The sequence below is a fragment of the Ranitomeya variabilis genome, chromosome 5 (assembly GCF_051348905.1).
Source record: "Ranitomeya variabilis isolate aRanVar5 chromosome 5, aRanVar5.hap1, whole genome shotgun sequence".
NCBI lineage: Eukaryota > Metazoa > Chordata > Amphibia > Anura > Dendrobatidae > Ranitomeya > Ranitomeya variabilis.
The window spans coordinates 61,029,188-61,044,803 of NC_135236.1; the positions used below are offsets into that span (position 1 = coordinate 61,029,188).

Sequence of the window (15,616 nt, forward strand, 5' to 3'; positions counted from 1 at the left end):
AACGTTTAATGAATGCAGTAGGCCAAAAAGCCTTTATAAAAATTGCTCCATCACCATTTGAAAAGTGGACATGTTTCAGATGTAGCCTTTACTCATTCTGTGGCTACAGCCGTCACCTGTGCGATAGAAACAAGTCAACAGTTCAGCTGGTAATTGGGTGCAGTGGTCACATTTTGTTTTGACATGGTCTCACTGGACCTTCAATGGTCTAGTAAAGCCTTCACGTGGCTTCACTGGACCTGGAAGAGTATAGTTCATCTGAGATGGAGGAACCATTGGCATGGGAGTACTAGTGAACTGGAAACCTGATTTTTACTATTTTATTTTTAAGCTGTCTTTAAAAAACTTTAGGTGACTGGACATTCCTTAACTTCAGTCACATGTTTTGTAGTCGACCTTACCACTCCATCCTCGAAACATGTCTCCCAATCCCAGCCAGCCTCTGTGTTTTCTCGCCCAGTGATGCAATGTCTACACAATCTGTGAGTTCTTCATGAAATCAATGGCCACATCGGTTACCTGGATGGTGGCAAGACATCAGTACTAAAGGCAGTGATTGATTACAATGGTCACATATCATGTCAAAGCAGCATCACTGGAACTGGAAACAGGCTGGTTGGGTCAAAGGAAACGTTGGAATAGGAGCAACAGGGAATTGGTAAGGTGTTTAGGTTGCTTTAGGTGTCTGGACAATTCCTTTAATTACAGTCACGGGTTGTATGTGGGATTAATTCTTAAAAGAAGTCAAATATTCAATAGCAAAACACAGACGTGATGCACTCTACCCTTTCGGTGTCAAGCTAACAATTTTAGATTCCGTGTTAAACAGATTTTGTCGAGCCGTTGTTCATACCCATCAGACCATTTTAAATGCGCATTGACTGATTGTTACTTTCTAAAATAAAAAGCCCAGGTCAAGCTCCACAAAAACCCTTTTTTTAGCAAGCAATTCAGAGAAACATCAAATATTAATATGATAAAAGTAGATTATTTTTTTATGCGCTACCCAGCTGGAAATAAACCCACTAGAGCAAGGTCTGAGTTAATTGGAAGGCAGAAACTCAAATAATATGATTTGAACATAAGAGCATTTAAAAACCAGCATAATAATTGGTTTTATATATGAGACCATTCCAAGGGTCACGGGTTATTGTTGACTGTGCCGGGTCGAGAAAGACCATTAGTCACTTGTAAAGCACCACTACTTTTTTAGGGCTTGGAAATATAAAATGTATAAAAGTAATAGCCCGGTAGATGGGACTATAACTGGTTATTGCTAAGGTGTTGATGCCGAGTGCAGAAAATTACTTTAAATACTCAAGGGTAATAGATAATTAAATCCCTGTGAACATGTTTTCATAAACCATGAATTCACATGTTGGTGCTTGAAGTTCTAATTTCAAAATTTCACTGTTCGTTAGGAAGATAGACTGATTATCTATGTTTTTGAGATATACGACATACAGTGCCTTGCGAAAGTATTTGGCCCCCTGGAACTTTTCAACCTTTTCCCACGTATCATGCTTCAAACATAAAGATACCAAATGTAAATTTTTGGTGGAGAATCAACAACAAGTGGAGCACAATTGTGAATTTGAACGAAATTTATTGGTTATTTTAAATTTTTGTGGAAATTCAAAAACTGAAAAGTGGGGCATGCAATATTATTCGGCCCCTTTAACTTAATACCTTGTTGCGCCACCTTTTCCTAGGCTTACAGCTGCAAGTTGCTTGGGGTATGTCTCTACCAGTTTTGTACATCCAGAGACTGAAATTCTTGCCCATTCTTCCTTGGCAAACAGCTCGAGCTCAGTGAGGTTTGATGGAGATCGTTTGTGAACAGCAGTTTTCAGCTCTTTCCACAGATTCTCGATTAGATTGAGGTCTGGACTTTGACTTGGCCATTTTAACACCTGAATATGTTTATTTGTGAACCATTCCATTGTAGATTTTGCTTTATGTTTGGGATCATTGTCTTGTTGGAAGACAAATCTCTGTCCCAGTCTCAGGCCTTTTGCAGACTCCAATAGGTTTTCTTCAAGACTGGTCCTGTATTTTCTCTCCATTCCATCTTCCCATCAATTTTAACCAACTTCCCTGTCCCTGTTGGAGAAAAGCAGGCCCAAACCATGATGCTGCCACCACCATGTTTGACGGTGGGCATGGTGTGTTCAAGGTGATGAGCTGTGTTGCCTTTACGTCAAACATATCGTTTGGCATTGTTGCCAAAAAGTTCAATTTTGGTTTCATCTGACCAGAGCACCTTCTTCCACATGTTTGTAGTGGCTCCCAGGTGGCTTGTTGCAAACTTTAAACAACACTTTTTATGGATATCTTTGAGAAATTACTTTCTTCTTGCCACTCTTCCATAAAGGCCAGATTTGTGCAGTGTACAACTGATTGTTGTCCTTTGGACAGACTGTCCCACCTCAGCTGTAGATCTCTGCAGTTCATCCAGAGTGATCATGGGCCTCTTGGCTGCATCTCTGATCAGTCTTTTCCTTGTTTATAGAGCCATATTTGTAAGAGCCATATTTGCATAAGAGCCTATAGAGCCATATTTGTAAGCTAAGGTATCATGCATATATTTTAAGTCTACGTGCATGGTGTTGTGGAGGGCCACAATATGGTGTTTATAGGCTCAATTAGTGCTTTATTGTACCTTCGTATGCCTATAGTTTCACAAAAAAACTGTGGCATCTCCCAACTGATGTTATATAACAGGACTTTTATCTGAAACCTTGCACCTAGGGTAGCTTAACCCTGTAATATGGCATCTGTTGGAGCAGCAGATGGCAGCATTCAGAGCACCCTTGGCTCACAGTTTGATTAAAGTTTGATCCCAGTGTGATCCGATTTTCTTGGCTGTCAAGAAAATGGGAAAAAAAAACTCCATATTCCCTATTCTGTCAGTCCTTGAAAATCAGACCACACTCAGATTTTATCCGAGTGCAGTTCAATTTTTGTAACAGACGCGTTGGTTTACATGACTGAGTTCAATCCGATTTATGGATGCAAATCATGCATGCTGTGATTTTTTTCTTCAGACAATCTGTGTTTGAGGAAAAAATTGGATATGTGCACTGCCCTGTAGAATAACATAGGTCCAAGTGCGAACCGATGTTTTGTTGGTTCGTACTCGGACCCAAAATATGGTTGTCTGCAAGAGCCCTTAGAGTAAGGAAGGAGCTAATGTCTACAGATGTGCCAAGTCTCATAGGGTCACGAGTATACATTGAAACAAATACTTGTTGAGTGGTGTGATTAGGCTGGGTGGATACAGGATTGTCTTTAATTATTATGCAGCTGTGTGTTCTGATATCTTCTGTCATGGAAGAAACACCTACATTTATGCATGGCTTGACTGCAAACATAAAAGGTATAAATAATCAGATGCTTCAGATTTTCTTTAGAGAGATTTGGAAAAATCATGCCTTTGTGTTTCTTTCATTCTCACCAGTGCCATAAAATTAATCCCAGAAACTTATAGGTTGGAGTTAGAACCTAATCCTTACACTTTCCCCAGCAATACGATGGTGATTCTTGTGGTTGAAATTCATGTAAAAAGAAAGGGGATAGGAAGAAGAGCATTTCCAATGCTCAAATTACCAACCACATAATTTCTCTAGAGTCAACCAAAGATCCGCTAGATACAACTGCCTATTCCATCTTCATGCCTTAAGGTTTAAGGAGAGGTATCTTCTTGCTCCAGGAACATTTTTAACAAAGGAATAGTCTGCTAGTTTCAACAATCATCGATCACTTTGCCGAGACGGTAGTGTTATGTTACAGAATAATGGGGCCATCCTTCTGATTCTGAGGAGTCGATTTTATAATCTCGGTGGGAATATCACAGTATCTTACTAATAAAGTTATTCTGTTTCTAAACTGATATTTTGATATACATGATCACCTATTGGTCAAAAGGACTGAGACGTTTCTCTAATATTGGCCACTCACATGGGTGTAGCCACCAATTAGTGATGGTTGGATTGTGGAGCATAATGAGTGAACCCCTACGAAGACTATAGGAGAAAGAATTATGCAACCAAAAGATATTTTATGAAATGCAAAGGGTAGACTATAAAGTGTTAAAAAGAATAGACCAGAAACCACTTTCCTCATATATAGAACTGTAAAAGCTCATTTTATAAGGTTACTCATTCCTATTGCTTTTATATGCCTTTTGCACTTTCAGGTTGTGGCAAACTCACAGGCGTCAGTAACCCAATCACGATACGTGCCTCGGGGTCTAGGTTTGGGTCGTGGATGACGGATACTATGGCTCCCAGTTCAGATAATAGGGTGAGTCATTAATACATGCTTAAGAGCTGAATGTGTTATTTTAACTGCATTTCTCTAATCTTTTGGCTTTAGAAAGCCAAGGGCTACGAAACTAACTGCAAAATAAGAATCAAGTAACGAGGAGTTATGGATGTTCATGATGAAAGTTGTCTTCTAAAAAGGGAATGAAGTCTACTAAGTACAAAACATTAGGCTATTATGTTGTCTAAGAGTGAAATTGCAGCCCTCGTGACTTATTGCATGTGTACTTCTGTTCACTGTGCAATGTGTAATGTTGAAATAAGTTGTAATAGGTTTTTATCCTGCTATTTTTCTCCTTTATTGGCATCAAAACAGCAGTAGTACTTCACATCATGTAATAATTTGTTGGATACTATGCTATACTGGCCTTTGGAGAAAATTTCTTTAGATAGATGTACTTGGATTGGGAATATTGAGAAAAACTGTGTTGGATAATTATTTGTTTTACGAAGGAATTGTTGAAAGGGTCGTAAACATAGATTTAAAAAATTCATAGTTTTTACCAGCTTGACAACCAGCAATTTTAACTTTTTGGCCCGTGTGGGAAGCTCCTTTCCAATCCATAGTGGAGAGCTACTATACACAAAAAACATGAACCACGTAGAATTCTGTGAGTAGAATCCAGACTGAAGCTGGACAGGTGATACGTTCTCTCAAATTTGGAAGTTAAAGGGGTGTTTGTACCTCTACACGTCCATTCAAAATGGTGTAAATGAGAGGTGCGGCTCTCTCCCCCCTTGTTAATAAATAGGTGGTCTTACATGCCATATGATATCAATAAAAGTCTAGATGGAAGTGATATGAACAGAAATCAAAGTGGCAGAGATTTGAATTCACGTTTTGATAGATGTGATCAAAGTCGTATTGGATAATTATAAATTTATAACATAATCTCTCCATTTGCTTAATGGGATATAATGATATATGAAGGTCAAAGTATGAAATCTACAAGATTCTAAAAACAGTCTACTTTTTATTATTACAATAAAAATAGAAATGGTATTTGATCCTCCTTCCAGAAATAGTAGGACTGAGGGACAAAAGAAGTGAGATAGGTGCAGTGTGAAAAACAAATTTTTGGTGAATAAGAACATCAGTGATAGGCCCACCTTACATATGATGGTCACAGTATCACTGAAGACTTCTACAAATAGCAGATCTGTAAGCCAACATTGTCATACGAGATATGCGTCCAATGGGTCCCCCTTACAACTATCTGGGACTATTCAGTATGTAGTGACAACTTTTTATTGGCACTGCTCAGGTAGACCCATGTCTAGAAATAGAAGTTCCCACAATGTATAATTTTCGTGTCGACTTTAATGAGGAATAAAGCTTGTTTTGGCTCTATTTTCTAAGCCTTCAGCCAATATGTTAAAGAGATTGGCCACTACTTTTTTATTGTTAGCCTATCCTTGGATACGCCATCAATATTTTCTAATGGGGTGTGCCAGCAGGCACCGATCAGCTGCTACAGGTAACGGACGGAAGTTCTCAGATGCTGCTGAAACCCATCAGATTTGTGAAAAAATTATCATGATCATGACTGGTTACTACAGATCCACCCCCTATCCTTTGAATAGGCTGTCACACTCCTGCCAATCAGACATTTATGGTTTATTCTAAGAATAGGTCATCAATAAAAAAGTAGTGTACAAACTCATTAAGACCTGATGAAGGCTCATACAGTACACAATTTAGTTTTCAATAAACATATCCACTTCACGTGAATAATATACTTGATTGACAATCTATTTTAGAACATGGGTTCACTGAAGCAGCATCAATAAAAGTTGTCACTATGTGTAGAAGAAAATCGTCTAATAGACTGAATAAGATTATGTTTGCTTTTCATCAGTTCCAACATTACTAATAGTTAGCAGAGATTTTTATTCAGTTGCGTTAACTACCCAATCCTTTAAATCTAATAAAGTTACCTTATTTCAGAACAATCTATTTGGTCATTTTATTTTCATTAATTATTTTACATCAACAATTTACAGTATCAACAGCTTACAGTGGGGAAAATAAGTATTTGATAGACTGTCGATTTTGTATGTTTTCTCACCTACAAGGATTATTCTGAGAAAGGTCAGAAATTAGCCCAGGACTTCATTGGAGGATCTGGTAAATGACCTGAAGAGAGCTGGGACCATAGTCTCAATCATTACTGTTAGTAACACACTACGCCATCATGCATTAAAATCCTGCAGGGAATGCCAGATCCCTCTGCTCACGTCGGCACTTGTCCAGGCCTGTTTTAAGTTCACCAATGACCATATGGATGATCCTGTGGAGGATTGGGAGAAGGTCGTGTGGTCAGATGAGACCAAAATAGAACTTTTTGGTATCAACTCCACTCGCCATATTTGGAGGAAGAAGGATGAGTACAACCCAAAGAACACCGTCCCAACCATGAAGCATGGTGGGGAAATATCAAACTTTGGGGGTGCTTTTCTGCAAAGGGGACAGGACAACTGCACCGTATTGAAGGGATGATGGATGGGGTCATGTATCGCAAAATTTTGACTCACAACCTCCTTCCTCCAGTAAGAGCATTGGAAATGTATCATCATGGCTGGATCTTTGAGCATGACAATGACTCGAAACACACAGACAGGACAACTAAGGAGGTGCACCGTAAGAAGCATTTCAATGTCCTGGAGTGGTCTAATCAGTCTCCAGACCTGGATCCAAAAGAAAATCTTTGGAGGGAGCTGAAACTCAATGTTGCCCAGTGACAGCCCCGAAACCTGAAAGATTTCAAGATGATCTGTATGGAGCAATGAGCCAAAATCCCTTCTGCAGTATGCGCAAACTTGTTGAAGAACTACAGGAAACATCTGACCTCTGTAATTGTAAACAAACGTTTCTGTAACAAATATTAAGTTCTGTTTTTCTATTGTATCAAATACTTATTTCATGCAATAAAATGCAAATTAGTTATGTAAAAGTCATAGAATGCTATTTTCTGGCTCTTTTTTAAGATTCTGTCTCTCACAGTTGAAGTGTACCTAAGATAAAAATTACAGAACTCTCCATTCTTTGTAGGTGGGAAAAGTTTCAAAATCGGCAGTGTATCAAATACTTATTTTCCCCACTGTATGTTCTTTTTCTGTTTACTTTGACATTAAGTAAATGCTTTTGGTCAGTTCTTGATTCTTGCTCAATTATCTTCATGATCTCTGTAGTTTTGAATTTATACTGTATATTTGTTTGGTCAGACTGATATATGAAAGTCCATACAATGGTTCATTACATTCAGTACATCGTAAACACATGATGGTGACCTTCAATCACTTGGCCCATTTTCAGGCTAAGAGTTTCAAACAGCTAATACACTTAAATTGCTTGTTTCTCTGAGATATTGCAAAAATTAAAAATTTAAGATTTTTGGGGACTAAATTTTCAAATTGACTTGAATTGTTATCTGACTTGCAAATGCCCTTTGTTCAGTACAAGTTGTTACGTCTATTAATTAACTGTTGCTATTTTAGTATTTGAAGCATTGCCCAAAATGATAAACTTTTATTTCAAATCCAACCTATTTAAAGAAATATCCCTCAAAAAAGTCTTTAGTTTTTTTTTAACTAAAGCAAATGATGACTCATTTAGAACAAAATGGCCTTGGTCTTGGCCTTGGCCTTGGCCGTAGCACACTCAGGAATCTTGGGAGCAACAGGGCGCACACAGTGGAACAAAGCTGGAATGGAAGCAAGTTAAATCACATTGTGCACAGAAGGTGGGGGATGCCAAACAAAAGTGTTGAGACTCAATCCTACAACACAAGTGTGTTTCCTAATGGAACTTAAATAGGATTAGGGAGATTATGTCACTGAGCCACACTGGGCAACCTGCAAAACTCGATGTGGAGTACAACAGAGGGCAGTGGACTAATGTGAAGGAGGCAGAGCCTGCGATACCCAGTACAGGTGCATTACACAAGTCTTGTTGAGCCAGTCCTGTTGTTTGGCTGATATGGCTAAAATATATGCATCAATAAAAGTGAGCTAGTTAGTAAAACATAAACTATTGCGTAAAGTTCAGTGTTTTAAAAAATGTAACTGTTAGGGATGGCGGATTGAGCTAACTAAAATAAATAATAAAGTGCAATCGCAACCCGGGGTCCAACATGCAGGAATGGAAAACTGCTGCTAGTGAACAATGACGGAACACACGGCGAGTGATCACCTGTACACATTGGGTTAACACCACTCAGTGTGAACAGGACACTGACTTCAAAACTCTGTTACTCCACAGAAAGAAACAGTACAAATGAGTACCAAGTGCTCTGTCCTGTTAAATGTCACAGGACAAGCAAGTGAACTGAACTAGCACACAGAAACGAAACAGATGCTCTGCAACTGAGCTGTGTCAATCGCACACAGAAACGAAACAGATGCTCTGCAACTGAGCTATGTCACTCGCACACAGAAATGAAACAGATGCTCTCCAACTGAGCTGAGTCAATCGCACACAGAAATGAAACAGATGCTGAGCATAATACCCTGACTAGGGTTGAGTTTGCTCTGAAACTCTACTGTGCTAAATGCACACATGTAGGTAATAGATGCTAAGCCAAATAGCTAATTGCCCCCACTGACGCTAGCTGCCTGCCTACATATACAGTCCCAAAGCTTAGACAGACATATGACACTTGCAGACAGAGTGGAAGGGTCTTCACTCACATAGCCACACACAAATAATACTAGCATGCCCGCGGTCACCATTGGAAGTCTTTTAAACCCAAAGCTCTACCCCAAACACTCACGCCCAGCCGGCCATGACACCGCCTGAGGGCCAATCCGGAGCTGCCACATCACCAGAGCTGGAGACGTCCAACCACCAATAGGGAAATGCCACATCACGGACATGCTCAGTAAGGTGATTTTTGGACTTAGTTTCCAGAGTGTCAGGTCACCGCTGCCTATCGCTGGTTACCATAGGCTTGGCAGGAGAGCCAGCAGTAACCAAACGAACACCACAAGCCTGAGCAAGATGCTGGGACTGACGTCTATGCTTAGCAGCACCTGCAGCTGCGGAACCTGAATGGGAGACCACAGAGGCACATAAGGCTTGGGATCTATCCCATGCAGAGGGAGAATCCCATTGCCTAACAGTAACTAACAGCATAAAATGTTAGAGAATTAAAAATAAACTTAACTCAACTAATTATTTATCATCACTTGAGCACAGATGCTTTGATACTCTCCACTGGTCTTCGTTTACTTCCTTACACTACAACAATATCATATTCTTACATATGACAATTGTAGTCGATCTCTACCCAATAAGGTAAATCATTGGCTGCAGCAGTCACTTATGGGGTCAACCAGTGTGTTGGTGTTGATGGGAGATGGATCAGCTGAGTTTTGACTAAAGACATATTTATCACTAGGTTTAAGGGTTATCCGTATCAATTTGACCCCTTTCTTCCACTGTGTTTCAAAACTTGGAAAGAATTAACAAAGAAATCTTGAAAGTTTACTTACTTTTTTAATTTAATTACAATTTATTATTCACTTCAGTGGTTGTATGAGGGGGAAATGAAGATATCTTATTATTTTGGAATTAAAAATAAATACATTCCTCAGGCAATTTGCTTCTTTGCTTTTTCATTTGTTCCTCTCCTTTTTTAAATAGCCATAACTTTTTATTTTTGCACTATCATAGACATATGAGAGCTTGATGTTTGCGGGGCAATATGTAGTTTTGAATTACATCATTATTTTTTCCATGTATAGTAAAGGAAAAATGCAAAGAAAATAACAAATGCGATGAAGTGGCAAAACAATGCAACTCTGCCATTGATTTTTTAAATGCTACTGGCGTTTATTATACTGTAAAATTAACACGATTGATTGATTGTCCAGGTCAGTACAATTCTGGGAATACCAAATATGTATATTTTAAAACAATATTTTATTTGCTTAAAAAAAAATATCTGAATTTTGTAAGAAAAAAATGGCTCCCTGCGATCATGTTGCGGGGGTGCCTAATGGGTGCACTGCTTATAGTAATATCTGGGCTGGATTGTGGCACTTAAATGCAACTGTAAATAACAGCAGCAATTCATGGGAATGCAGGCAGTGTAATATAGGTGGCATCTGCCCCCTATGGTCCAGGCTTTGTTTATGAGCCTGCTATAAAGTCTCTGACACTATACATGACGTAATGGTACATCATGGAGCATAAACATGTTAAAGGTATTTTTCAGGCTTAGCATATAGATGAACTGGCTAAGCATAGGTCATGTTTTTGAGATTGGTGGGTGTCTAGCATGTGGCACCTCCACTGATCAGCTGTTTTTATCTCTGACACTGGCTGTATTTTCCAGTCACTGTGTGTTGGCTGTTTTTGGACACTTCATTTCAATTTCTATTGAAGTGAATAAGAGTTGAGCTACAATTCCCTGGAGCTGCCTCTAGTCACAGAAAATGAAGCTGTTGTTAGGGCTAGCAGAACGCACCAAATAATTTTAAGGATGGTATAAGGTGTGTTCGCAGCCCGGGGTCTAAAGCAAATTTTTGTGGCCGGTATACACTTGGAAGGGAAAATGAACCCCCTCCAGGAGGTTTCTCCACTCTGAGAAGGCCAACTTCATAGCTAGCAACTCCCTGTCCCCGATGGAATAATTCCTCTCCACTGGTGTCAAGGTCTTGGAGAAAAAGAAGCAAGGATGCTTCCAACCTTGAGCATCATTTTGGAAGAGGACTGCTCCAGCACTGACGGATGAGGCATCCACCTCCATTATAAATGGTTTATCTACATCGGGGCGCTGTAGGATGGGAGCGCTAGCAAAATGAGACTTAATAGAGAGGAAGGCCTTGGAGACCTCCTCCGACCACAATTAGGGATTTGCTGCCTTCTTTGTGAGGGCTACCAAAGGAGCTACCAAAGTTGAGAAGTGGGGAATGAACTGGCGATAATAGTTAATGAACCCCATAAAGCGCTCCACCACTTTGAGAGAATGGGGTTCCTGCCAGTCCATCACAGCCTGTAGCTTGGCAGGATCCATAGCCAATCCCTGGGCGGAGATGATATAGCCAAGGAAAGGCAAGGACTCCTGCTCAAACACACACTTCTGCAACTTGGCATAGAGGCAGTTTGCCAATAGGAGGTCAAAGACTTTGCAAACATCTCTCCGGTGGGAGTCTATATCTCGAGAGTAGATGAGAATATCATCCAGATAGAATATGACCGAGGTGGTGAGCATATCATTCACAAAGTCTTGGAAAACGGCAGGAGCATTACAGAGCCCGAAGGGCATCACCAGGTATTCATAGTGCCCGTCCCTGGTGTTAAATGCCGTCTTCCATTCGTCCCCATCACGGATGCGAATCAGGTTGTAAGCAACCCACCGATCAAGCTTAGTAAATACCCTCGCTCCCCGCAACCTATCAAATAGCTCAGATATCAGAGGCAGAGGGTATTTGTTCTTAACGGTGATTGCGTTAAGACCCCTGTAATCTATGCATGGACGTAGTTCTCCATTCTTCTTCTGCACGAAGAAGAAACCCGCCCCTGCAGGTGACACTGACTTCCTAATGAATCTTCTTGCCAGATTCTCCTGAATGTATTGGGTCATCGCCTCCAACTCTGGGAGAAATAGGAGATAGACTCAACCCCTTTTTTGGAAGTGCATTTGAACAGCAAGGTGGCTTGTTGTTTTAAGGGAAATAGAGGGAAAAAAAATAAAAATCTATAAATCTTCAGCATAGCGAGTGTGAGTGAGCTGAGTGTGACCTGAGCGTAAGTGTGAACGGCGGTAAGTGTGACTTGTGATTCAGTGAGGAGGTATTTGGAAGGCCTTTAACAAATACCTGTGTGAATTTGTGTGAGTTGCTGAATTGGGAGTAGCTATATACACAAGGGGTTAACTTAGGGTGGGCGGTCATAATCAAGGGTTTATAAGGGGCAGCTGTTTGGGGCTGAAGTCCTTTTTGGAAGTGCATTTGAACAGCAAGGTGGCTTGTTGTTGAAGGGAAATAGAGGAAAAAAAAAATCTATAAATCTTCAGCATAGCGAGTGTGAGCGAGCTGAGTGTGACCTGAGTGTAAGTGTGAACGGCGGTAAGTGTGACTTGTGATTCAGTGACTTTGGAATCAGGGAGTTTCCAAGGGAGGAATTGCTGTCTGTTTTTAATTAATACTTGTATTTATTTTTTATTTAACGTTTCTGTGTGGTGCAATCCCCATTAGGAAATGTGCTCCACTATTGTTAATGCCATCCAGTGCACATCTTGCCACATGTATGCAGTCCTTGATCAGCCGGTCGAGGGTGCATACTGCTGTGCGAGATGTGAGCATATTGTGCATTTGGAATCCCAGATTCTGGATCTAAATGTGCAGCTGGCAACACTGAGATCCATAGACAATATGGAGAGGAGTCTTCTGCTGACAGAGCAGACGCTCAATGGGATAGATGAGGAGGGGGATGGTAGGATGGAGCTGCAGGACAGTGAAGTAGGTAGCTGGGTGACATTCAGAAAGCTGGGTAGAGGAAAGAGTGCCAGGGAGGCTAGTCCTGATCTGGCTCACCCCAATAAGTTTGCTAAGTTGGCAGATGAGGGGGGTACCAGTACAGGGGTAGCACTGCTGCAGCCAGGCATGTCCTCTGAAAGCCGGAGGAGTGACTGCTCCAGAAAGGAGGGAAATAGGAGAGCAGGGCAGGCCAAACAGGTGCTGGTAGTGGGGGACTCAATTATTAGGGGAACAGATAGGGCAATCTGTCACAAAGACAGGGATCGTCGAACGGTGTGCTGCCTACCTGGCGCTCGAGTCCGACACATCGCTGATCGGGTGGACAGATTACTGGGAGGGGCTGGTGAGGACCCAGCGGTCATTGTGCACATTGGCACAAATGGCAAAGTTAGAGGTAGGTGGAAGGTCTTTAAAGATGATTTCAGGGAATTAGGCTGCAAGCTGAAAGCAAGGACCTCCAACGTGGTATTTTCCGAAATACTGCTGTACCACGTGCCACAACAGAGAGGCAATGGGAGATTAGGGAGGTTAATAAGTGGCTCAAGAATTGGTGTAGGAAGGAGGGGTTTGGGTTCCTGCAGAACTGGGCCGACTTCTCAGTTGGCTACAGGCTCTACGCTAGGGACGGGCTGCACCTCAATGGGGAAGGTGCAGCTGTGCTGGGGGAGAAAATGGCTAGAAGGTTGGAGGAGTGTTTAAACTAGGGATTGGGGGGGAGGGTATTCATTTTATAGGAGGGGAAGATAGTGCAGATAGAGACCTGGGCACAAATAAGGAAGTTGGGGGTGGCGGTGGCATGGGGGTGGGGTTAGAACAGTTAGTAATTTAAGAAAGAATAGAGGTACAGAGAGGAACATCAAGTGCATGTATACTAATGCCAGAAGCCTCGCCAACAAAATGGACGAATTATAACTAATGTTGTTGGAACATAATTATGACATGGTGGGGATATCTGAAACATGGCTGGATGAGAGCCATGACTGGGCTGTTAACTTGCAGGGCTATAGCCTTTTCAGAAATTACAGTACAGATAAGCGAGGGGGTGGGTGTGTCTGTATGTAAAATCGACCTTAAAACCCATCCTGCGTGATAATATAGGTGAATCTAATGAAAATGTAGAGTCCCTGTGGGTGGAGATAAGGGGAGGGGGAAAAAATAATAAATTACTGATAGGGGTTTGTTATAAATCTCCAAAAATAATGGAAGCAATGGAGAATATCCTCGTAAAGCAAATAGATGAAGCTGCGACTCAAGGAGAAGTCATTATTATGGGGGACTTCAACTACCCTGAAATAGATTGGGGAACAGAAACCTGCAGTTCTAGTAAAGGTAATCGGTTTTTGACAACTATGAGAGACAATTACCTTTCACAACTGGTTCAGGACCCAACAAGAAGGGGGGCACTGCTAGACCTAATATTAACCAACAGGCCAGACCGCATATCAAATATAAGGGTTGGGGGTCACTTGGAATAGTGATCACAAAATAATAAGTTTTCATGTCTCCTTTAATAAGATGTGTAGTAGAGGGGTGACAAGGACACTAAACTTCAGGAGGGCAAATTTCCAACAGATGAGAGAGGATCTTGGTGCAATTAACTGGGACGATATCCTGAGACAAAAAAGTACACAAAGAAAATGGGAGACGTTTATTAGCATCCTGGATAGGACCTGTGCACAGTATATACTGTATGGGAATAAACATACTAGAAATAGGAGGAAACCAATATGGCTAAATAGAGCTGTAAAGGGGCACAATAAGGGACACAAAGAAAGCATTTAGAGAATTAAAGGAAGTAGGTAGTGAGGAGGCATTAAATAAATACAAAAAATTAAATAAATTCTGTAAAAAGCAAATCAAGGCAGCAAAGATTGAGACAGAGAGACTCATTGCCAGAGAGAGCAAAAATAACCCCAAAATATTCTTTAACTACATAAATTGTAAGAAACTAAAAAATAATAGTGTTGGCCCCCTTAAAAATAATCTGGGGGAAATGGTGGATGAGGATGAGGAAAAAGCCAATATGCTAAATGACTTTTTTTCATCAGTATTTACAAAAGAAAATCCCATGGCAGACAAAATGACTAGTGATAAAAATTCCCAATTAAATGTTACCTGCTTAACCCAGCAGGAAGTACGGTGGCGTCTAAAAATCACAAAAATTGACAAATCTCCGGGCCCGGATGGGATACACCCCCGAGTACTGCAGGAATTAAGTACAGTCATTGATAGACCATTATTTTTAATCTTTAAAGAGTCCATAATAACAGGGTCTGTACCACAGGACTGGCGTATAGCAAATGTGGTGCCAATATTCAAAAAGGGGACAAAAACTGAACTCGGAAATTATAGGCCAGTAAGCTTAACCTCTACTGTGGGTAAAATCCTGGAGGGCATTCTAAGGGATGCTATACTGGAGTATCTGAAGAGGAATAACCTCATGACCCAGTATCAGCACGGGTTTACTAGGGACCGTTCATGTCAGACTAATTTGATCAGCTTCTATGAAGAGGTAAGTTCCGGACTGGACCAAGGGAACCCAGTAGATGTAGTATATATGGACTTTTCAAAAGCTTTTGATGTGGTGCCACACAAAAGGTTGATACATAAAATAAAAATAATGGGGATAGGGGAAAATATGTGCAAGTGGGTTGAGAGCTGGCTCAGGGATAGGAAACAAAGGGTGGTTATTAACCCTAGAATGCGTGACCATAGAAATCTACACTATTACGTACCTGGGGCCATTGAGGCCTGTTTTCAAATAACATGGAATAACTCAAAAAAAATTTTTTTTCAAAGTTATTTGA

At 40.7% G+C, this 15,616-nt stretch overlaps 1 protein-coding gene across 2 annotated transcripts in view; it reads left to right on the forward strand.

The window, feature by feature from the left end:
- Window positions 1–15,616, forward strand: part of OLFM2 (olfactomedin 2) — a 445,169-nt gene that overhangs the window by 383,600 nt on the left and 45,953 nt on the right. For both annotated transcript variants that reach the window (XM_077262088.1, XM_077262087.1), the window contains exon 5: window positions 4,199–4,305. In XM_077262088.1, the coding sequence (XP_077118203.1) occupies window positions 4,199–4,305 (107 nt within the window). The remainder of the gene's footprint in view (window positions 1–4,198; window positions 4,306–15,616) is intronic.